Genomic DNA, 25,437 nt, shown 5'->3' on the forward strand with positions numbered 1-25,437 from the left:
ATCAAAAAGACATATACATCCATATGTTCATTGCAGCATTATTTATAACTAAGTGGCCATCAATACATGAAGGGATAAAGTAGAAGTGGTGCACGTATATGCAATGGAATACGACTCAGGTATATAAAAAGGAATGAAATCTTGCTCTCTGAAACAACATGGATGGACCTAGAGGGTATTATGCTAAATGAAATAAGTCAGCCAGAGAAAGACAAATGACAGATGATTTCAATTATATGTGAATCTATAAAACAAAGTAAACAAAAAGGCAGAACAGAAACAGACTCATAGATAGAGAACACTTAGATGGTTGCCAGATGGGAGTGGGGATTGGGGTAATGAGTGCAAGAGGCGAAGCGATTAAGAAATACAAATTGGTAGCTAGAGAATAGTCATGGAAATTAAAGTACAGCATGGGGAATACAGTCAATAATATTACAAAAACTATGCATGGTGTCAGATGGGTACTAGATTTATTGGGTGATCACTTTGTTAGTTATATAAATGTCTAATCACTATGCTGCACACCTGAAACTAATATAATATTTTAGCTCACCTATTGCAGAAAAATAAAATAATAATTAAAAACAAAAAATAAATGTTTGACTATTGGAGATACAATGATTACTTTCTGGTAGAAGAGACAACCCCAAACATCCCATTTTGTTGCCTATAAGATATTAATGCATATGTAGCACTAGAAAATGTATTTTAGCATTTTTTACTGCTATCTGTTCTTCAGATTCTTCTTTGAACTGCTTTCCTCATTTAGTTAGTTGAATATCTTTAACATGTTTATTTTATATTTCATGAAATTCATTTTTTTTTTTTTACTTTTTTGAAAATATACAAGAATGAGCACAGGCCTGCCCACCTTTTAGACTGGCTGGTGGAGAAGTTCACGTACTAGTAAGCAACGCCTCAAGCCTCACACAACTAGAATCTAGATTTCCTGATCCTGTTTACTTCCTTATCTTCTAATAATGTAGTGGCCAACACTGTCCCTGACAAGAGAAAGGAGAAGATATGCCACATCTGGGTGACATACAATTTCAGAGGTTCACTTTTTTTTTTTCTTTGTTCTTTCATTCATATATATTTATTGAGAATCTGCTATATTCAGCTCCTGTGATTGGCATGAAGGATCAAAAGATGATTAAAACTATCTGCCTCAAAGGCACAAAATATGGTGAAAACATAAAAAAGACAGACATGTAAACAACAAATCATTATGCCACGAAGTATGTAGGTAGACTAATACAAGTGTATACAAGATAGAAGAGTGAGTCAATTTCTTCAGGATTCAGAGACCACAGAATACTTGTGGGAAACAATACTTGAGACGTGTTTTCAAATATGAGAGGAATTTGTCAGGTGGAAAAGTGGGTTAAAGGTATTTCAGGCAGAAGACGAAGCCTCTTCAAAGATCCATTATATACAAAATATAGTTTTTTTAAAAATAAAATTTGGACCATAAAATATAAAGGAGGGGATGGCAAGAGATAAGACACCAGATCACAAAGGACTTTTACTGTTATGACTTTGACTTTTATCTCATAAGTGATAAGGCTTTATTAAAAGGGCTTAAGATGGGGATAAATGACCAAATTGAATATTAGAAGATCTTTTTGATGGAACTATGGAAGGTAGATGAGAAGGAATTAAGGCCAGATACAGAGAAGAACACCTATTATACTACTGTACTACTCCATGCAAGAAAGACTGAAAACTTGAATTATAGTCATGGGGAGGACAAAGGTGACATTAGAGTGGGGACATTATAGCAGCTAGAATGGAGAATTAATCAAGTTTTATCACTGCTTTGCATGTGGAATATGACTGAAAGGAGTAATATAGAAAAAGGAGGACCTATGTACTAGTAATACTTTCAACAATAAAGATTAAAAAAAGCACAAAGATAGGTCAATGGATTACTCTGATTTAAAAAAGAATTAATATAGAATGATATTTAAGGATCTGGTTTGCAAAGCAATCTTGAATAGGTAAATAGAGAAGGAAGAGCAGGTTATTAAAAAGTGTTGTTCTGCTTGATGGAATAAAGAGAGTTTGTTGGGTCTGAGGAGTCTTTTTATTGAAGTACTAGAGGCCCGGTGCACGAAATTCGTGCACTGGGGATGGTTGGGGGGTCCCTTAGCCCAGCATGTGCCCTCTTGCAGTCCGGGACCCCTCCCTTGTTACTGCCCAGCTGCTTGCTGCTTCCTACCACTTGGCTTGCTGCTCCTTAGTGCTACCACAAAGGCCTCGGGTCTGCTGGGTGCCAGGCCTGCCGGTTTGTGTCTCTGATACCCCCAGCAGCCCCAGCACCAAGGTGGCCGGCCTTGGGGCTACTGGGTACAGGCCACCCGTTGCGTGTTTGTGTCTTCTATCAGGCCCCCAGCAGCCCCAGCACCACCTAAATAACTTAAGGGAAACTTTATTTAGTCTTCTTTTAAAAGCAATCTAGTTTAAAAATGAGTTGCAGTTAAGACAGAAAAAAGAACATGGTACCTAAGAGTGAGATAGACTGACAGAGGAGAGGCTGGGCACTGGTCAGGGGCTTACATGCTAACTGTTCTACACCTGGGAAATGATGTAAAATCGGTTTCTTTAGTTTTCTGCTTAATGGTCTTCTCCAGCACTGAGGTCAGAGGAGCTTCCTTCCAGCCCATAGGCTGCTTCTCAGAGTTGAAAATTTCGCCATAGGCCTCTGCCTAGGACAGGACCTCTGCACCCCCAGGGTGCATAAACACACAGGGCTTCCATCAGGCTCCGCTGATCCCGGGGCAGGGAGGCCTCTCGGCTCCGCTGATCCCCGGGCTGGGAGGCCTCTCGGCTCCGCTGATATCAGGGGCGGGAGGCCTCTTGGCTCCGCTGATTCCGCGGCCGGGAGGCCTCTCAGCTCCGCTGATCCCCGGGCCAGGAGGCCTCTCAGCTCCACTGATCCAGGCGGCCGGGAGGCCTCTCGGCTCCACTGATCCCCGGGCCGGGAGGCCTCTCGGCTCCGCTGATCCCCAGGCCGGGAGGCCTCTTGGCTCCGCTGATCCAGGCGGCCGGGAGGCCTCTCGGCTCCGCTGATCCCCGGGCCGGGAGGCCTCTCGGCTCCGCTGATATCGGGGGCTGGAGGCCTCTCGGCTCCGCTGATCCCCGGGCCGGGAGGCCTCTCGGCTCCACTGATCCCCGGGCCGGGAGGCCTCTCGGCTCCGCTGATCCCCGGGCCGGGAGGCCTCTTGGCTCCGCTGATCCAGGGGCCGGGAGGCCTCTCAGCTCCGCTGATCCCCGGGCTGGGAGGCCTCTCGGCTCCGCTGATATCGGGGGCTGGAGGCCTCTTGGCTCTGCTGATCCAGGCGGCCGGGCGGCCTCTCGGCTCCGCTGATCCAGGGGCCGGGAGACCTCTCAGCTCTGCTGATTCCCCGGCCAGGAGGCCTCTCGGCTCCGCTGATCCCCGGGCAGTGAGGCCTCTCTGCTCTGCGGCTTCAGGGCTGTTTGGCTTCGCTCTACCGCTTGGAGACTGAGTTTGCAGATTAATCGCCATCTTTTAGCTTCTACTTGAAACATTGTATCTTTTGGAGCTGTTGCTTCAGGAGCTCAGAGCCCCGCAGTTGCAGGCGGGAACCTTGGTTTTCTCTATCACTGGGGCAACCAAGCATCCTGTTCTCAGCTGCCTGGCTGCCGCCGCCATCTTGGCTGACAGTTAATTTGCATATACTCACTGATTAGCCAATGAAAAGGGTAGCGGTTGTACGCCAATTACCATGTTTCTCTTTTATTAGTGTAGATAATTGACTTACAATATTATATCAGTTTCAGGTGTACAACGTAGTGATTCAATATTTATATACTAGTACTCATGAAGTGATTATCATGATTAGACCAGTTACTTTCTATCACCATACATTATTACAATATTATTAACTACAATCTCTATGCTGTTTGTTACAAGCCTACAACTTACTTATTTTATAACTGAAAGTTTGCATCCCTTAATCCCTTTTACCTATTTGGCCCATCCCCTGCTGTGAGTCTGGGGAGCCTTGAGACATTCAGGTGGGGATGTCCAGTAGGGAATGGAATGGAATCAAAGCCCAGTAAAGGAATTTGGACCAGAAGTTTAAATATTGGATTCTTCAGTGAATAGATAGAAGGTAATAACTTAAAGGTTAATGGGATATCCCAGGAAGAGCCTAAGTAATCATCTTTATAATAGTCATCATTTCCAGGAGTGACTTTCTAGAGTATAGTATTGTTACTAAAATATCAAAATAATGTAAGAAGGTTACAGTGTACCAAATAAAAAGGATTGTGTTTACTCATGCAAGAAAAATCCAGCTCATGGAGATTAAAATATAAGACTTTTGTATTTTTATTTGTTAGTATATAAATATAACTTCCAAAGTTTACTTTTGTTTCTGGCCATATTATGGTAACTGGTATAAAATATTTCTTTCTGCTGTAATTAATTAGAAAACTGGGCAAAATGTATGAAACAGCTGATTCCATTCATTGGGCACCAGGCAGTATAGCCTAGGAGAGAAGAGCAACAAATGATGCAAGCCCCAAATCCTACCTGCTTTATATGGTTAGGTATTTTCTAGGATGACCCAGAAGAACACAGTGGTCTCACTGAGTTGAGGAAACAGACATTAAAGTCCAGGGACGGGGAGGTGACTAGAACTTGCAAAGAGTAAGATGACGCATTCAGGATTGGGTGAGGAGTCCCCTTGAGTCTGTTGATGAGCTACGAGGAGCTGTAGACTGAACAGTTCCCAGATGTAACACGAGGCTGGCATAGGTTTGAGTTCCATCCAGCCAGAGTGACAAGATATTAAACATTTAAGGTAATAAGTAAAGAGCTAAATTAGTCCTGGAGTAAAGACTACACTAGACCCATCCTAACAGAGCTTACAATAAAACTCTGAAAGATCAAAATGATATCCAAATTATTTAACTTCTTGTCAAGACAAAATTAAGCACTTCTAAACCATGTAAAAATTTCAACACCTAATAGTGTAATATTCACAATGTCTAGCATCCAATAAAAATTTACTGATCATGTAAAGAAGTAGAAAAATGTGACCCATAATAAGGAAAACAATTAACTAATAGAAATAAAGAAATGATAAAATTAGCAGGAAAAGTAGGTTAAAAGCAGCTATAAATATTTCCAAGGATATACTGAAAAACACAGACACATATGGAGAGTAATGTAAGATATGAAAAAGTAGCAAATGAAATTGGAGCTGAACAATGTAAATTTTTGTTTAATTTGTTTTCAAATCTGACTGGTCATTTCTTAGTTTTTTATGAAGCATAGTGGTCCTTCCTTTGGAAAAACTGCTGTTTGAAACTGCTGTTTGAACTACTTTGTTATTCTTAGACAGTCTCTTATTCCGTGGGTCAACTCTGTTATTTTTAGACTGTAAAACAACTTTGGTTTTTGCTTGAATAGAAAAGATAAACTTAACTGTCTGATCTTGCAAGGTAGCCATCTAAAGGGGCTGATACACTATATTAATTCACATATTCTGCCAAATGCTTGTTCATCCAAGGTTACAGGTGTTTGATATATGTATTCAAGGTTACAAGCTGTCTTACACAAAGAACTAGGAGGATATAAAAAGAAAATACTCCCTCCTGTGTTTGTTCAGAATTTGACAGAGGTAATCTGCTCTGAACCTGCACACAAAAAAGATGACTCCTAACTAATTGGCTCATTAGGCGTCTTGTCCAGCTTGCTGATTTGCGATACAATACTTAAAGCTTGCATATTTTTGTGATTCCACTTTTCATTCCTTTATACATTAAATTCTTTGTTATTATATAATCTGGATTTAAAATTTAAATATCCAAAGACCTTATTGATCTAAATCTGTTCTTTGCTGTTTCTATTGACTTTCTTTCCTAGAGTTTGTTTCCTTGTGCAGTAGGTGACCTTTGATTGTGAGCTCAATTATTTAACACCTAAAGAGGCCATGTTTTTTCCTTAAGAATATTGGTTATTCTTTCTATTAGGAAGCAAGCGGATTTTTTTCATCTGCAACTACTTTACTCTCTTTATAGGATTTGTGGCAGGAGCCTTAGATGCCAATTCTCGGCCTCAATGATTGCTCATGTTTTATCATCTTCAAGGTCCTTCTGCTATAAGTATTGGGGAACTTTTTGTTCCCATTTGTCATTTGTTCTCATTTGTTCTTTGTGAATGGCTCACTCATTCCTAATTTAGCTTCAGCTCACCATGTATGTGTTTGAGGGGTGGAGGAGGTGCATGTCTGTGTGCAGAGGGACTGGGGAACCCTGGGAGATTTCCATTATCTCCTACAAGCACTAAAAAGTGGGTTTTAAAAACTGGATTTTATTAATACGCCATCTGTTATACTATGGGAAGTAAAATTATGGCTGGTCTCTGGACTTGTTACAAATGTTTGGAAGGCAGAGTTGTGGGCAGTGACTGATTATATAAAGTCAGAGATATTGATAAATTGGAAAATTTGCACTGTGACTCGTGTTATCTTAGGCAAGATAGTTGGCTTTTTTGAATCTCTAAGAAAATAATACCTGCCTCATAGGTTTGTTTGTTCTGAGGATTAACATAGGGGAAGCCACTAGCACTTAGAACAGCCATGGGCAAACTACGGCCGTGGGCCAGATCCTGCCCGTTTGAAATGAATAAAACGAAAAAAAAAAAAAAACCGTACCGTTTTATGTAATGATGTTTACTTTGAATTTATATTAGTTCACACAAACACTCCATCCATGCTTTTGTTCCGGCCCTCCGGTCCAGTTTAAGAACCCATTGTGGCCCTTGAGTCAAAAAGTTTGCCCACCCCTGACTTAGAAACTACTCAATTGAAGCTTCTTTCTTTCCATCTCAACTTCCCCTTGATTCAGAATTCCGGTGATACTGTTCTTCCCAACCGGTGTGTTCCCACCTCACTAACCTCTCTGGCTTTCAGGAAAGGTAGAGAGCCCATGTGGTCCTTCCTTCATTTTCTTCACATTTCCCTTATTCCCAACTACTAACCACCACCCAAAGTTGGAAATATAATCAACTTGTTTTTTGCCATTGCTCTAGATATCAAATTATTATGAGTAATATTTATTACATGCTTAAAATTTATATATATTTTCTATTATATATACAAAGCTTGTAGGATAGATATTTTTATTACCATTTTCAGAATGAAGAACAAAAGGGCATAGAGATGATAAGTAATTTGGTGCAGATTAAGATTCTAACTGGGGACCCTTCATCCCAAAACTCATGCTCTTTCTACTATGCCACCTTCTTTGGTCTAATAATCTTTAACAAGGATCATGATCAGATACTGGTTGGCCCAATTATTATGAGTAAGTTAAATTATTAATAAATTATTAATGACAACAAAAACTCTACTTCTATTATGTACTTTTGTTGTTATTGTTGTTAATCCTCACCCAAGGATATTTTTTCCATTGATCTTTAGAGAGAGTGGAGGGGAGGTAAGGGGGAAAGAGAGAGAGAGAGAGAGAGAGAGATCTATGTAAGAGAGACACATTGGTTGGCTGCCTCCTGCATGCTCCACAACCGGAGGCTGGGGATTGAAACTGCAACCCAGGTATGTGCCCTTGATCTGGAATCAAACCCACAGCCCTTTGGTTTGCAATCCAAAGCTCTAACCACTGAGCAACAGGCCAGGACAATATACTCTTTTTGAGCAACCAAGTTGGCAAATATCTTAAGGGAGATGTGAATATAAATGAGGTTAGAGGGGAAATTTTTCCACTTATGCTCTAAATTCATGACTTGGAACAGCATGTTCCCAACTTGTAATTGAATAAATTAAGACTTTAGAAAAAAGCAAGAATTGTGAAATGTGTCCTGGGCCACGAAGGTACTATATAACGTGTTTACGCTCAGAACCTTAGCTTTGTATTTTTTTGACAAGCACTTAGGAATTCATACTGATTTTGTTGATGTTTTTTCTACAATTGGGACATGGACCAACCTTGGTGAATGTGGAGACTTTGTGGATTTTTAAATCTTTGTGTCACAGAGTAAATGCTCATAGACATGTGCCCTAACTTGGTCACATCTGGGCAGCATAAAGAAATGATAATGAGCAGGAAAGAATGGGCTTCAAAGAGAGGAAAGGCAGGAGGTCAGAAATGGATGAGAGGAGACCCCAAAACGGAAGACTAGTTATCAGATAGTGGGTTAAAATACATATCCGGGATTTAGTTTTTAAGGATGTAAAAATTTGAGACAGAAATTTTGTGGGAAGAGTCAATTCCAGCTAACAGAGTATTATAAACTGATGAGGCGCAGGAATTGAGTTATTCTGCAAACACTGCAAACCCTTGTTTGTTTTGGTTTTGATGAAATAACATTTGCATCATCTCTGCTACTTACTTGATAAGTGTTTTAACTTTTCTGAACTGCAATTTTTCATCTGTGAAATGAGGATACTGAACTTTACCCTTCAATATGGGTTTAAAGATTATATATATATATATATATATATATATATATATATATATAATGTTTGGCTCATACTAGATGCTCAGTATACAGAGGTTTTCTTCTTTCTTAAAGGACAGTTCTGAATATATATCTGTTTGGCCACATTAAATACTCTGAGAAGTTTCAGAGACATTGATTACCTAAAACTATGTGAAATAATGGAAGTTCAGCACCCTGATTCCATTCTCCTCCTGGTATAGTTTTAATGGAGAGTAAGCTGGCAACCAACACCAGCTCTGTGGTTGGATGAGTTAGCTCTGCCTTGGTATACATCCAAGCACAATTTTAGTTATTACAACAACACAAAATTTTATTCTGTCATTCTTATATAATGTGACCCATCCAAAAGATATTAACAAATCATGTCTCAAAGAAGATGAGTTGTCATAGCCATGGCAAAGCAGTGCCTACGATCATTTCCACAGATTTGTCAGGGCAATGAGCATTACTAGTTACAGATATTTGCCCTAACCTCCAGAATGAAACATTTGTGAATTCCAGAGTTTAAACAAAGAATATGCAGATAGCAAAAAAAGAGGTCATTCAGCCAAGGGTAAATATCCAAAGTTTATCCATTATAAAGGTACATAAGCCATGGAATAGAGATGAGTTTTCTAGTGAGAGACTGAGTATACAAATGGGAAATGGCAAGGTCATATATAAAAGTAGAACTTTAGCCCCCAGTCTGCAGCAACCTCAGGAAACCAATTCCCCTTCTCCATAATAAACAATCCAGGAAGCCGGCCTGCTGTAAGTCAGATTTGCAAGAAGCCAGAGTGCTCTCTAGTGACAACCAGGATGCTCAACAATATCTTCTGTGACTGTCCAAAATGGCCAAGACTTGATTAATAGCTGATAACATCTCTAATTTTGTCCCAGTTTCCAGCAGAATATCAATTTTTAAAAAGTCAAATATGCACCCTAACCAATCCTATATAAAAAAGATGTAATATGCAAATGGTCATTACGCTGTGAAGCGTAAGGACTGACCATGTAACAACTCGATCACAGATCATCAGGAGGGTGAGGCAACAAGCTATGAGGGGGGTGTGGGGGAAGGGGGGCCTGGGGGAACTATAGGAGGGTGGGGCAGTGGGCAGTGAGCTACTGGCAAGCTACTGGCACACGGATTCGTGCGCAGGGCTGCTAGTACCATATAATGTCCCACTTCTAGTTATTCCACCTACAACTTCCCCTTGCTGACAGTTACCATTGCTTGTTCTCATTTGGTTGGTCTTTGTTTATCTCCACACCAAGCAAAGATCTGTCAAGTCACAATGACAGGAACTCAATCTTAACTGCAAACTAACTAGTTGCAATTAGTCCCAATTTACAAGACTCAATGCCATACAATGCCTTCTCATCCTTCCTGTCCTTTGTCTGTATCATCTCCTTTCTCTTTCAATTATATTTACTTTTATCTGCTCTTCTTCAGGTTCCCCTTGTAGCTCACTTGGATAATTATAATATCCCTTAAGCCAATCAACGTCATGTTCTAATCCACTTCAATCACGGCTGCCAGGTATATCTCACAGAAGCATAGCTCTGATGTTGTCACTTATCTGACCAGAAATATTAAATGGGAACATCTTCAGTTTAAGAAGACAATTGGCTTCCATCAGAATCCCAGCAAGTTGTTTTGTGGATATCAACCAATTAATTCTGAAGTTTAAATGGAGAAACAAAGCATCCAGAATAGCCAACAAAGTTGGAGGACTGTCACCACTCAACTTCAAAACTTACTATAAAGCTATAGTAATGAAGTCCATGTGCTATTGCAAAAAAAAATAAAATAGATCAGTGAAACAGAATAGAGAACCCAGAGCTACACCAACATGAATATAGTCGACTTATCTTTAACAAAAAAGCAAATGCAGTATAATGGAGCAAAGATAGTATTTCACTAGATGGTGCTGGAAGAACTGGACATCCACATGCAAAAACTGAATTAACTAAAAATAGATCATATCCCTAAATGTAAAACACAAAACTATATGTAATATAATAAAGAGCTAATATGCTAATTAGACCAAACAGCAGAACAACCGTCTGGATGACCTTCTGGACAAAGCCAGGGCTGTGAGTGCTGGCCGGGCCTGCGAGGGCCGAGCCCCTTGCCCAAATTTTGTGCATCGGGCCTCTAGTATATACTATAAATACATGTAATTATTTGTGTGTGTTTTTTTAAAAGACACTGGCTAGTAGCCATTGAAGCAGCCTTTCCCAAACTTTTACCAAAGAAAAGCCACATTTTTTATCCTACAATCAAATATAATATATTGACTGTTGGAACACCTTTAACAATTTTAATTAATGTTATTCTGTTTACACAATTAGAATACTTATGCCAAGACTATTACAAAATGCTCTCCTTCTTTCCATATAATCAGAGTTGCCTGGAGCCACATACAGGCCATTGTCATTGCCAAGAAATTTGAATGACGGATTTCAACATTTTTTACCACTCATGTTGAGTAATGTGAATCATTAAGCTTTTATATGAAAAAAGACTGAGCCATCCACGTGCAGATGTCATCTGTTACTAATTCCAGTTTCTATTATAGTTCACTTCCCAGCTAAAATGTTTGAAAGTTTCTGTGGCGAATAGACATAAAATTAGCATATGTGGTCTGGTCTAGAATTCTGAGTTATTAAAAAAATAGATAAAATTTTATAACTTTCCTATGACCATCCTGATATAAAAAATTACAGGTATTTAAAAATTAGAAGAAAACACAGTGAAGTGCTAATAGTATTTTTCTCATGATATGATTATAAGTGACTTATTTTCTTCTGTTTACCTTTCTTCTGCATTCAAAATTTTCTACAATAAAAATATAAAACTTCATTGAAATATAAAAAGTGTAATTAAATTTTTTATATAAACATGGATTTCCATCAGCAATAGACTAAATGAAACAACTAAAAAGAATAAACTAAACAAGCTGCAGACTGTTAACCTAAAAATAAAAAGCCAAAGTGAGAATCACCAAGCATTTACTTGAGATCAAAAATAATTGTAATCTGGTGGCATAGATTCTGGCAGAAAGAAAAATTATATCCCATTTAGCCCACAAATGGGCTCTAACTTATCTTCCCACAATTGTATTTTTCATTTTTCATTACTACTTATCACACACTTTCTACTTCACTAAAAAATTAACTTGTTGCCATTTTCTGTATACTAGTAGACCCTATACTTTCTGCCCAGTTGTTATTCTGTTTGGACAGGGTTTTCCTTCATGTCCAAATCATTTCAGATTCCATTCATTTGTGGAGTTATCTATAAGCTTTTATTAAAGCAAACACCTTTCCTTCTGCATAATTTTTATACAGCTTCTTTCTTTATTCCCTTATAGAATTAGTTATATAGGGATCATCTCCTCTACTAGATTATATTCTTCTTGCCTTCATTCCTTCATTCTTTCACTTCATCCTTCCTTCCTTCTTTTCTATTTTTAAATAGCTAATTTGGTCACTTTTCCTCTAAATTTCTCCTTCAGATATTACCTCCAAATCTACACTCTTAGTTTGGACATTCTGGAGCATTAAAGACTCAGACACTTGATACAGGAATGTCTCGTGGAAAGAATGACTGTGTCAGCTGGAAGTAGCAAGCATCATGTACTATCTTCTCTGATTAGTCATGGAGAAGCATGGTAAGTGGGAAGACAGATGTGAAAAGTTATCAGATGGGATATTACTTGGACTACCTGCCAGTTTTTGCATAAAATCCAAGTTTGGATCATGTTCAATTTAAGTTTACTTTCAGGTCTCTGATTCCTGGAAGTCAGATTTATAAAACTAGTCCTTATCTGACCCTTGTAGATATTTAGCCATGAAACTAATGATTGTTCTGTGGAACAGTAATTTTCATTTCTGTGCTGAAAAAAAAAAGCCCACCCTTATTTTTCTAGTGTTCGTAGTTCCCCTCTATATTTGGTTTATTTACTCTCTTCCTTTCTTCCTTCCTTCCTTCCTTCCTTCCTTCCTTCCTTCCTTCCTTCCTTCCTTCCTTCCTTCCTTCCTTCCTTCTTTCTTTCTTTCTTTCTTTCTTTCTTTCTTTCTTTCTTTCTTTCTTTCTTTCTTTCTTTCTTTCTTTCTTTCTTTCTTTCTTCCTCTCTCTCTCTCTCCCCCTTCCTTCCTTCTTTCCTTCCTCCCTCCCTTCCTTCCTTCCTTCCTTCCTTCCTTCCTTCCTTCCTTCCTTCCTTCCTTCCTTCCTTTGTTTCTTTCTTTCTTTTTCCCTTTCCTCTCTCTCTCCTCCCTCCCTCTCTTTTTTTCTACCATCCTCCCACTCCTCTCCCTTTCTTCTACTCAGTTGCTCTTAATTACCTATTTCTTCTCACTAATGCATTACCTTTTAAAATTTAACCTACAAAATGAAAGTGGACCAATTCATGCATTATCTGAAACTTCCTGGTTTTATAATCTTAGTTTGACTATTCAACAGACATGGGAATGAGGATTTTGAGTATATAAGTCCTTAATTTATTCTCTTAGAGAGACCTAAGTTGACGGCTACAGTCTTTTTCTAAGAAAATAAAATTTCTTTAAAATTTCAGTTACTAAGGTATTTGGTAAATATCACATGTAAGATCTGGGAATTTAGAAACATATGTATGATTTGTGAATTTTTTTTTTTCATTTTCATTCACCTGTTTGGCTTTTGCTATGCGCCTGTCATTCATAATTAATATATTGGTTCTGTAAGCAATTTGGGGGTACCTGCTATATGCAAGGCACCAGGCTAAGTATTAGGAGTACAGAAATAAATGAGACATAGTCCCTACCCTCAAGAATGTACAGTAACATAGGGAAGGCAAATAAGTAAACTAACACACTACAGTTCAGTGTGAGAGATCAGCAACAGAGGCAGGTACAAGATGCATTAGGAAAAAGAAAATGACAAAGTTCTGTGTGTGGCAGACTTTTGTTTTTATTTCAGGGGCAACAAGGTCCGCTTTGCCAATCACATTTGAACAGTTGGGAAATGAAACATAATATCCGTCAGGCTTCTTTCAGAACTTTAAATATGTTTTATAAGTTGTGAGAAAACTTACAAAGGAGAGACATTCACCTAGAAGGCATTGACTTTTGGGCTGCCACAGCTCTTTGGCTTTTAGTCTCTTCATGCCTTTTCTGTCTGACTGCCTTATTCCTTCCTGACTTCATTTCTGGTACAGGTCCTGCTATCCTGACATCAATGGGGACAAATATTTCCCTTTATTTCAATTAAGACAAGATATAGACTTTCTCCCCCAGAGGAATTTGAAGTGTCTTTAGACAGAGCCTATTGTAAAAATGATGCTTAAATTAGATGCATAGCGCCTTCCAGGTGGTCATTACGCATCTGGATACCACCAATTATGGGGGTCTTACTATCACTAAAGAGTCCTAGTTCACCTTTTTGCAAGGATAAGGAAGGTGAAGTTAGTGGGAGAGATGGGGGGTAGTAGGTGGCACGAAGATCGTTAAAAGTTTAACAAAGTTTCTTCCTCTGAGACTGTTTAGGGGTTTTTCCTACAGGCATTTATTATATACTAGAGGCCCAGTGAATGAAATTAGTTCACTGGAGGGGGGTCCCCCAGCCTGGCCTGTGCCCTCTCACAGTGTGGGAGCCCCACGATCGATTGCCCCAAAGAGGTAGGCTGGAGCCGCGGGACCCGCCTCCGCGCCACACATGTGACGTCAAGCCCCTGCCCACCTGCGCGGTGCCTGCTGCGCACACAGCCTCCTGGTGATCGCTCAATATGGCGTGAGGGCATCACGGCGTGAGGATGTCATGAACACATAGGCTTTTATTAAAAAGACTAGAGGTCCAGTGCGCAAAATTCATGCACTGTGGGGAGAGGGTCCCTCAGCCCAGCCTACGTCCTCTCTCAGTCCGGGACCCCTTGATCTCTTACCGCCTGCCTGCTCACTGATCATTACCTCTCAGCTCACTGCTCCTTAGCATTGCCACGGAGGCGGGAGAAGCTCCCACCACCGCCGCTGCGCTCGCCAGCCATGAGCCGGGCTTCTGGCTGAACTGCACTCCCCAAGTGGGAGTGCACTGATCACCAGGGGACAGCTCCTGCATTGAGTGTCTGCCCCTTGGTGATCAGTGCACATCATAGCACCAGTCATTCTGCCAGTCCTTCCGCAGTTCAGTCAATTTGCATATTAGGCTTTTATTATATAGGATTTGTGTGAGCTCTTATATCTTAAAGATACTAAGTATTTATCGAATATTTGCTGCAAATACATTTTTCCCAGTTTGACTTTTAAAATCTAAGCTCATTAGTGATTTCCCCTATAGCCACCTGGATTCCTTTAGATGCCTGACTTCTTCCTTGTTATTTTTATTGCTATAATTTTTTTAAGAGTCTCTTATTCTTATTGAGTTACCATAGTATATTTTCTTTTAGAGTTTGCAGCCATGGGACCATAATGGCTTCACTTCTAACTTTATTTTTTAAAGTATGTTTTCATTTATTTGAGAGAGAGAGGAAGAAAGAAAGAGAGAAACACTGAGCCCACAATCAGGGCATGTGCCTTGATAGGGAACCTAACCAGCAACTTATTGGTATATAGGACAGACATCCCCGCCTGGGCCTCAGGCTTTTTACTCTTCATTGTTAATGCTTATAGTAGTCCAGGCTATTCTACTGTATCTTCTTCCCACTAATGGAAACTGGTAGGCCATGGGCAATCAGAGCCTGCTGGCCAGGGAGGGACCAAGAAGTGGTCAGTGTGCCTCATAGTGACTGGTCAAGTGGTCGTTCTGGTCACTCCTGTTAGGGTCAATTTGCATATGACCCTTTTATGATATAGGACAGTTGACATGAACAATACTTAACAAGGAAAGGAAGGAAAGGAAAGGGACAGAAAGGAAAGGAAAGGGAAAGAAAAGAAAACAGGGAGGAGAGTAGAGGAGGAGGAAGGGGGGAGAGGGGAGAGGAAAGAAGGGGAGGGGAGGGAAGGGGAGAAATAAATGAACAGAAAGAAATTAGGAGAAAGAAATTAGGATGGCATTTTGTTAAGTTCAAAGTATCTACTAGTTTGAATTTACAGGTAAAGAGATTGAAAGAGAATTTTTAAATAGTGTAGAAGAATTTTAGTCTAGTGAACAATATACTTCATTTTAATTTTATTAGCATTCACAAAACAGCTGTTACAGATCTGCTGCCCATTAATCAATGAATACAGAATTAAGACCAACCAAAGAGATTGGGTACACTTTTAAAACTCATTTGAAAGTTCTATGCAATTCTGACATTTTACTAAGTCAGCTTAAGTCTCTCAAACACACAAACATAAATTGTCTTGTAAATTCCAGTCACTTTTTTTCCAGGGTAATAAAAAAAAAAAAAGCCCAGTTTTCTCTTTCGTAATACAGGAAGCATTTCCTGGAGATTAATCATTATTTTGACTTGCAAATTTGGAAAGGTTGAGAGAAATTAGTAAAGTAGCTTGTAATGTCCTACGTTAGGTTTGGGATTTTTGGAAGTGGTTCTGCTGCTCTCCGGATGACAGTGATAGTGAGTCAAGCTGCTGAGGCTGATCTAAACAAACACTGTCACCCTATAAAGGTGGGGCTCCAGAGGGAGGACCTAGAAGAGGGTAGGCAAAGAGCAAGGCACTGAGACAACCCAGATCTGAGTGCAGCTGGGAGCAATGAAGAATCTTCCTGTGCTACTGCTGCTGAGTCTGGCAGCTTGCTCAGCCCATCCGCTGAACGGAGCTGCAAGGGATGAGGAGGACAGCATGGACCTAGTTCAGGTAACTAAGGGAGACAGCCTTCACGCTCATTCACAAGGCCAAGTGGGGAAACCACCTCTGCTTCCCATTCCTAAAACGCGTGCAGAGTGGTCTGAATTATGGTGCATGGCTAGTTCAAGCACAGAGAGTTATAGAGTGTTGCATGTGAGAGAGGTCTCGGTTTCACACTGTTTGGGCACCTTCTGTCATGTAGGGCGAAGCGAAGGCCAGGTGTTTTCCTAAGGTCACAGATGGCATAGCAAGGAGAGTGGAGGAGATGTATCTTGCTTTGGAATTTCTTTGGGTATTTTTTTTTTTAATAAGAGAAAATAACGGAATTTCATACATACAAATGTATGGGAACTCTGCATACATGAGCCAGACACCCCACCTACAGGAGAGGCTCAGAGACAGAAATGGGATTGAGGTATATGAGACATCCTGAGCTAGGGATGAGGTAATGCACCTCGGGGGTTTCAAAGGGTCATTGCAGGATGAGGAGAGATGATTAGTAAATAATAGTTTTTGGACCCACATATAGGTGGGTCCAATAGGTTATCTGTGGTCGTATTTTATGGACAAGCCCTTTAATTCAAATTCTTCTTGGATGTTAAGGATAGGAGGCAGAAGTTTCTCTGAAAGTTAAGTGTGGGAGGCAGAAGTTTCTCTAGAAGTTCAGGGTGGGAGGTTAAAATTGCCTTTAGCTCAACATAATCTGCATATCACACAGACACATTTTGGGGTGACTTGATCTGGACAGCCCCCCCCCCCCATAAGGAACCTTTAGATATTTTAATCCAATGTACAAATAACTAGATTTTTATGTTGCTAGTGTCATGTTTAGACAGGGATTCGTCCATTTCCTTTTCTTAAGCCAAGTCCTTGTGAGACACACAAAATAGAAAATTGAGGGAACTGGATAAATATACCTGAAATATACAATTATGTCCAAAGAAGTAAGTTTGTTTTTTCTCCTTTAAATTGATTAGATCTATATTTAAATGTTCTACTTAATTTCAATCTGGTAATAAACTAAACTGTAGAGATTATTTCGTTAAAAAGATAAAACAGAAGTGAAGAGTCTGTAATTAAAAAATTAAACAGAATGTGACCCTTATTTCAGCAAACTGGAGGAATACTCCAAATAGATGGAGTGGGCAGCTGCACAAATGTCCTCCAAAAGCCTAAAAAGTCCTAAGAATGACCTAAAAACGACACATTTTATTCCAATAGCACTACCTAGAAGACTACTACAACCTTGCAAAAGACACAAAACAGTTTGCTAGAAGGAAGGACAGTAGCCCTGTTGTTAAAAAAATCCAAGAAATGCAGAAGTTCCTGGGGCTGAAGGTGACAGGGAAGCTGGACTCAGACACGCTGCAGGTGATGCACAAGCCCAGGTGCGGAGTCCCTGACATCAGAGAATTCAGGACCTTTCCCGGCATGCCAAAGTGGAGGAAGACTCACCTCACCTACAGGTAACGAATGGGTCCTGAGAGGTTTCCACATAATACTGAGATTTGATAAGGGGCTATGCCAGGAGAAAATATTATCTTCTTCAATTGTTCTCATTCAGGATTTTGAATTACACACTGGATTTACCAAGAGATGCTGTTGATTCTGCCATTGAGAAAGCTCTGAAAGTCTGGGAGAAAGTGACTCCACTGACATTCTCCAGGATCTGTGAAGGAGAGGCTGACATAATGATCACATTTGCAGTTAGAAGTAAGAAACAAAATCAAGCAACATTAACAACAAAAACATGAAATGCATCTATTTACTTGGTGGTATTTTATTGGAAAAGTTTCCAAAGTGATTGTAGTTACCCCTCTTTCCAGTAAAAAAATTTTTTTCTCTATTAGAACATGGAGACTTTTTCGATTTTGATGGACCTGGAAAGGCTTTGGCTCATGCCTATCCACCCGGGCCAGGAATTAATGGAGATGCTCACTTTGATGATGACGAACAATGGACAAAGGATACATCAGGTTAGTTTCATGTCTCTCAGAATGATTTTTTTAATATTTGGAAAATTATTAATAACTAAGAACATTCGAGGAATGGGTTGTTTTATATTTGCTGATGGGTCAAGGACCAGCAGAATATATTTTTGTTGTAATCATTATTAACAACATTTTCAGATGTCTAAAAACGTTTATTTTCTGTCTAGGGGAGAACATTATAGGAAGCATCATTAAGTATTTCTTTGATGAATGTGGTTCTTGTGTGATCTTAAACCATCAGTAAAAACAATTTCTCATTATATCAAACAGCAGATATTCAAATTGCAGATTGTATCACATTGAATCTGCACTAACATGTGCCCTGGATATTGATTATATCCAACTGGGGAAATGCCCCCCAATTACTTCTTTACTCTTCCAAACAGAAATGAGAATTAAATTCCAGAAACTGAGGTTTCAGTTCAGGTTTTTCTGGTTAAAATAACATTTTACTCTCTCTAGGTTAAGAAGGGTTATTTTGGATTTATTCTGAAGGAAAGGAGCAACCCCCAAATAAAATGTTTCTCAGTTTATAACTGGACTAGAGGCCCAGTGCATGAATTTGTGCACGGGTGGGGTCCAGCCGGCCAGCCCCAATCAGGGGCAATTGGGCTGGGCCGGCTGAGGGGAGGGGTTGTGGTGGTTGGCCAGCAGGCCTCACCCCCTGGTCTAACTCCGGGTGGAGGGGAAAATTTGCATATTAGCCTTTTATTATATAGGATGCTTTGAAGTATAGCTTCCAAAGTTTCAAACAATTGGCTAAAATAAATACTCCTGAAATTTAATTGGGATTTATAATAAAAATGCAAACAGAATCCCTGTTGAGAGTACAAATGTGAGGTTAGTTAATGCTGGATAAAAGCCTTAGTTTGATTGAATTAGCAACTTCTTCCTTCAAAGGAACATTCCTGCTAAGTCTCAAATGAGAACTTTAAAAGTAAAGTCCACTTACTTGGCATTTCAGTCCTAATTACCCAATGCCTTCCAATTATCAGCATTCTAATTTATTCTTATAACATGAAGAAAAAAAAATCTGAATACAGCAAGTGTTTGTGTGGCCAAAATCTCTTATGACAAATGCTAGACATGATTGGGCATGTTATGTCTTAAATCAATTTTACAAATTCTATGACATCTATCATTATTATTTTTGGAGCCAATATGTATTAAATAATCATCACGAGGCAGAAAAATTATGCAGGCAATATTCCAATGGCAAATAATGGCAGTAAGATTGTTTAAGGATTTCAGAATTGAGATAAATAAACTGTGATTCATTTAATTTAGACTGTAACCAACAAAGGTTAATCCAGTAAGACAGTACTTAGCTTTTCATTGACAAATGAAGAGAAATAAGTTTGTTCTATTCCAGAGTACAAGAAAAGGGACCTGGTTCTCATAAAGTTAACAGGCTCCTGAGAGAGGAATAGTTGGACATGGCTAGACACGGTGTCTCAAAGATTGATGTCACTAACAGGCCTTGAAAAAACAGCCTGCCATTAAGTGTGTAAGCAGTCAATTGACTGATTAACCGTAACTCAAGGCATAAAAAGCCCTGTGTGCTTCCTGAAAGTAAACAAGTATAATACACAGCTGACATCTGTAATGTACATGCATTTAAGACATAAGGAACTCTTATTTATGATTTCCTAAATAGGGATCAATTTATTCCTCGCTGCTGCTCACGAATTTGGCCATTCCCTGGGTCTCGAACACTCGAAAAACCCTGAAGCTTTGATGTATCCAGTCTACAACTCATCCACAGACCTGGCCAGGTTCCGCCTTTCTCAAGATGATGTCACTGGCATTCAGTCCCTGTATGGTGAGTGATGCTGGGGAAATGAGGCATCCTACCTTCCCCATGATGATCGTCAAGAAAGCTTGAAAATGCTGCAGGAAGCATTTGCAGTCAGCTCAGAGCCCTTTGGGAGTGTTTGGGAAGTATATGCCCTGACAGAAGCATCACACGCCTCCTAATGTTTGAATCCTCATGTCTACTCTTGTAGGACCTCCACCTGCTTCCCCTGATGACCCTGTGAAGCCCACAGAATCCGCAAGACCTCAGACACCGGCCAAGTGTGATCCCACTTTGTCCTTGGACGCTGTCACCACCCTGAGGGGAGAAATCCTGTTCTTTAAAGACAGGTCAGACCAGGAAATTATCTTTTGATGTGCAACGCTTGAAAATGAAAACAAACAGAAACTTAGTAGAGGCTTTTGCACATTATAAACAAAAATGATTCCTCTGAACTGAAATGATTTGGGTCTGCTGCTCCAATTCCCACATTTTCCTAAAACGGTCCAGTTCCTTGTTGAAGACTTACACAGCATGATTTAATTTTTGTCCTGTAATTTTTCCAAATGTTATAAGTCATGGTTGCTTTTAAGTCAGATACTTACACACACATCTGCCTCTCTTTTTGAAAACGTAAAAGATGATATATAACATTTACACTGTTTTACATGAGCTGCAGGAATTTAAGGCTTATAGTCAGCCAATTAACTTGCATTGTAGGATAACTTTCTCTTCACAGAAGACGGGTACTCTGTAGTCCTATGGCAGGAGGTCCAGTGCAGTTTTCTGAAGAAAAAAGAAAAATATTTTCCCACTGGCAATATACCTGATCTCTGTCGATCACCCAGCCCAGAAGCTGAGGGAATGGGAGCAGATGGGTTGGACAGGAAAATATGCTAAAGATAGAAGACTGTTTTTCAATTTTCACTTCTTTTTACATGTATTCCAGGCACTTTTGGCGCAAATCCCTAAGGACTCTTGAACCTGGATTTTATTTGATCTCTTCGTTTTGGCCATCTCTTCCTTCAGGAATGGATGCTGCATATGAAGTGACTAGCAGGGATATTGTTTTCATTTTTAAAGGTGATTATTATATAATAATTTTTTAACCTGTTAAAACAAACCCTCTCACGGGAAAACAGAATAGGCTTTAATTTTTTTCTATTGTGACAAATTCTGTCTACTTTAGTACTCCAGCTAATGAAGAAATGACTGAGACTGGTATTGCTTTATTTATATATTTTACAGAAGATAAAAATGAGCACAGTAATATAAATTGCTCAGTTGTATATTCCCTCATTCAATCTGTGCTCATTCATTCAATGGACAATTTTTTTGTTAAATGTCCACTTTGAGATGGTGATTAAATCTAAAATTCTGGCTTCCTCTTTACTATAAAATCAAAGGTGCTAAAACATACTTCTAAAGCCCAAAGGTTTTAACTGTTATAAACTCCATGTGATTCTGAATTATTATTTTTTAAACAGGAAAGCAGTTCTGGGCCGTCCGAGGAAGTGAGGTGCAAGCAGGTTACCCTAGGGGCATCCACACCCTCGGTTTTCCGCCAAGTGTAAAGAAAATAGATGCAGCCATTTTTGATAAACAAAAGAAGAAAACATACTTCTTTGTAGAGGACAAATACTGGAGGTAATATGCAATCAGAATGACTGTGTACGGAGCCTAATCAGGGACATATTTTTCTCTCTAGGGAAATCCCCTGCCTCACGCAGCTCTGCTTCCCTCTCAGTAGGAGGAATGGGGCCTTAGACAAGTGTGGGGAGGTGCTTACTCTAAAAGGCAGTGTCTGGTAACAGGCGTTTCATGAGCTCTTTTGTTTTGAGTCCCATGTACAATAGAAGGGAGCTTCCCTTTGTGCCGTTGCCCAACCTGCCAGAAGTGCCCTCTTCTCTCCTGTACCTGCATCTGCCCCACCCCCACCCGTCCTCAAGTCCTGGCTCAAGTCCCACCACCTCTATGAAGGTTTCCCTCCTGAACTCCAAACCCAACTGGGCTTTTCTTCTTTCAAAGAAGCCCTGAGAATCCAGGTCATTGTCCCAAAGATCTAGTCATTGTCTTGTTGGGTGTTGGTCTTGTCTTACCAACTTTACTGTATGATTTTCAACGGTTTCCTTTAACCTCACCCACTAATTGCCTCTGGCTGTTTCAGAGGACAATGAGCAGAGGCAGTCTAGGTTCATGCATAGAACCCAAGGCTCATAGAGAGGCTGATTCCTAGTCATCTGCCGAGACTCTGAGACATCTGAGCAGACGAACCTGGGTCTACCCAATAAGTCCCAAATGCGTTTACTGTGCTTTGTTTCTTGTTCTAATCCCGTTTTCTAAGAGACTGACATAGAAAACCCAGGTGTGCAGGGTGGGGAGGGCATATATGAGCCAGGTATGATGGGGAACTTGAAATTTGCATTTAGATGAATGATTCCACTCACTTTATGTATCTGTTTATACCTTCATGTCTTTGTGATAGAAAAATGATTAAGGTTCTTTCTGCCCAGGCTTAAGAAATATAATAATGAACAGCATTTTCTGGATCAAAATGTTGCTTCTGTTCTGGGGGAAGAGAATTTTAAAAAAATTTTTTTAAGAGCTAAGTTTACAGTACCACTAAAGTTACATATTTCTGCAGTGTTAATTAAACCATGTTTATCATTTACTTGTAGTACTTGGAAAGTTTACTAGAATTCCACATTAAACTTAACATGGTTTAAGAATTTTGGTAACGTGGCCTCTATGCAATGCTGAGCTGCATTCTTTTATTTGGTGCAGATTTGATGAGAAGAAACAGTCAATGGATCCAGGCTTTCCCAGGCAAATAGTGGAAGACTTTCCAGGGGTTGGCCCAAAGGTTGATGCTGTTTTTGAAGCATTTGGTAAGTGATACTTATCTTGTTGGCAATGAGGCCCTTGAAACATTTTATAGCATCAGAGGAAAGAGAATTGAAATAATTTTTAATAGCAGGTTTTCTTTAACCAGCTATCTCCTCCCTCCCTAAGTTTAAATTTACGAATTTTTAACCATACAAATTTACGAATTTTTAACCAATCATATAATAAGTTGTTTTGAATTATAAAGATATTTAACACAAATTTCTCCAGTTAACTTTATACATCCAGATAAAATCAAAGTCAGTATAAAAACCCCCTCCCATGGTGTGCCCAAACTTAACACTGGCTGGCTGGCTTTCTCCTCCATGCCAAGCTGGTGCTACTACTAATGCCCAGGGAGGTTTTTCTCTACCTTTCTTGAGTAGTCAGTCGTTGGCCACATTAGTCAGTTGTAAATACTTATATTTCCACGCCCCCTAAGTTTGAAAAGTTCGTCTTTCCTACTGAAGCATAAGTGGGTGGAGGCTGGTGGTCTCTACTGCAGAGTAGCCATAGCACCAGGAAAGCAGAGCCACAGCAGGCCCCCTGGGCTCCTCCGAGGCCAGAATGCCCCTCTGGCTGCAATGTGGGAAAAGGGGAGGAGTGTTAGGAAGAAAGAAAATAAAGAGAGTATAATTTCCCAGGGAGCAGAGAATTTCCTCTGATTGGAAGCAGAATAACCTAATAACCCAAAGCCTGGCTTTGCTATCTGACAGAGCTGGGATGGAATGCTGTCTCCATCCTTTCCTTTGAGCATTTAAATCTGTCTGAACTTCAACTGGCTCCTGTAACATGGGGTTGGCTATACTTTCCTCAAAGGACTGTTGCAGAAATAAAAGGGGGCGGGGTTGGGGGGGGCACACCACATGTGAAATGCTTAATACGTAGTCCCTGGCTCATAGTACATTCTAAAACACTTTGCACTCCTAGTTATCTATTATTCTGAGGTTTTGTATGTTGCCAAATTTATTTATTTGAAAAAACATCCCACTATTTCCCTTGTCTGTATTTGCAGGGTTTTTCTATTTCTTCAGTGGATCGTCACAGTTGGAGTTTGACCCAAATGCAAAGAAAGTGACACGTATCTTGAAGAGTAACAGCTGGTTTCATTGTTAGGAGAGATGTGTAGGAAGGCACAAGAGGGGCATTTTAAAGGAAGCTGGTAATTCTTCTTCAGAGTCTTTGTGAATTGAAAATGGTGCATTTTCTCCTGCATGCGCAGTGACTGAGAATGTCAGTGCGAACCGTGTGTCTCCCCAGCCAGCTTCACAAGTATCACAGGGCATTCAACCAGCTGCTGAGCTTGCACTTTGGTCACGTGGAGTAACCTCTGCAGGACACGGGGGAACACTCCTGTGCAACACACCAGGGATTGTATATAGATTATTCGCTTGTTATTTAATAAAGAGGATTTTTCAGTTATTTTGCTTTCTTGTTTTGTTTACTGTTTGTTTCAAGAAAAAATGTTCTCAGATCCAAAGACAGAGAAACAGCGATCAGACTATCAATCCCCAGAGGGAAAGTAGGGGAGGGTGGGGGTAAGGGGAAGAGATCAACCAAAGGACTTGTATGCATGCATATAAGCCAAACCAATGGACACGGACAACAGGGGGATGAGAGCATGAGTGGCTGGGGAGGGGGGGGGGGGGGCGGTGAATGGCAGGATGAGGACACATTTGTAATACCTTAACCAATAAAGAAATTTTTAAAAAACGTTCTCACAGTCTCAGGTACACTGTGGACTGAGCAGTAGGCAGCTTGGGACACCCGGCCACGGGAGGTGGAGAAGGGGTCTCCATGGCTGTGTCCTCACAACGGGCTCATCCAGAACTGAGGACCATTTACCACTTGCCGTCCCCAGGGGGGCCTACCACCCGGATATCATGTGTTCCTGATATGCCCCAGGAGAAAGACCTAAGGCCATTGCAACCTTGTAGGACAGGGTCTGGAGAAAATTGGGAAGCAGAATCTTATAATCATAGCAAATCACCTACTTCACACACTTCATTTTTCAGGTGGAAAAATCAAACCTGTTCTTCATCTTTTCCTTTTACCTATAGGTACCCTCAGTGGTGTCCCTTCCCTGTCGTGGCAAACAAATTTGCTCATATCCACCCTATTTGCACATGAAACTATTCTCTCGTACTCATTTTATAGCTGTCCTGTTAGAAATCTATGGGCAAATGTTTTTCTTAAGACAGATTTATGCCTTAAGTATTAAGTCTAGAATATCATCTGCTACCAAGTAAAAGTTCATCCTTTCTTTAACTTATTTATTAATTTGAGAATAACTAACTATGTGCCAGGCATTTTGCTAGTTTGTAGGCGTAGGAGCCTGAAAAAATTAATACAATCCCTCCTGTAATTGAGATTATAATCCAACAAGAAAGCATATATGCAAATAACAGCAAACATGTGTATGCAATTGTATATTTAAAAAGACTTAAAAGAAAAAAATTGACTTCCTTGTTAGAATAGTAGCAGGATTTACTTTGAACTAAATGTTTTTAGTAGAAATT

At 39.9% G+C, this 25,437-nt stretch overlaps 1 protein-coding gene across 1 annotated transcript; it reads left to right on the forward strand.

Annotated features, from left to right (window-relative positions):
* The first annotated feature begins 16,110 nt into the window (after nucleotides 1-16,110).
* On the forward strand, nucleotides 16,111-24,340 carry LOC139018255 (stromelysin-1-like). The gene is made up of 10 exons (XM_070426908.1): nucleotides 16,111-16,258; nucleotides 17,471-17,715; nucleotides 17,814-17,962; nucleotides 18,100-18,225; nucleotides 19,898-20,062; nucleotides 20,247-20,385; nucleotides 20,985-21,118; nucleotides 21,523-21,682; nucleotides 22,820-22,923; nucleotides 23,934-24,340. Exons 1-10 carry the CDS (start codon nucleotides 16,154-16,156, stop codon nucleotides 24,032-24,034), a joined length of 1,428 nt encoding a protein of 475 aa, XP_070283009.1. The 5' UTR covers nucleotides 16,111-16,153; the 3' UTR covers nucleotides 24,035-24,340.
* The last annotated feature ends 1,097 nt before the right edge of the window (nucleotides 24,341-25,437 follow it).

The sequence above is a fragment of the Myotis yumanensis genome, unplaced genomic scaffold (assembly GCF_028538775.1).
Source record: "Myotis yumanensis isolate MYYU_CA2020_CCGP unplaced genomic scaffold, mMyoYum1.0.hap1 SCAF_10, whole genome shotgun sequence".
NCBI lineage: Eukaryota > Metazoa > Chordata > Mammalia > Chiroptera > Vespertilionidae > Myotis > Myotis yumanensis.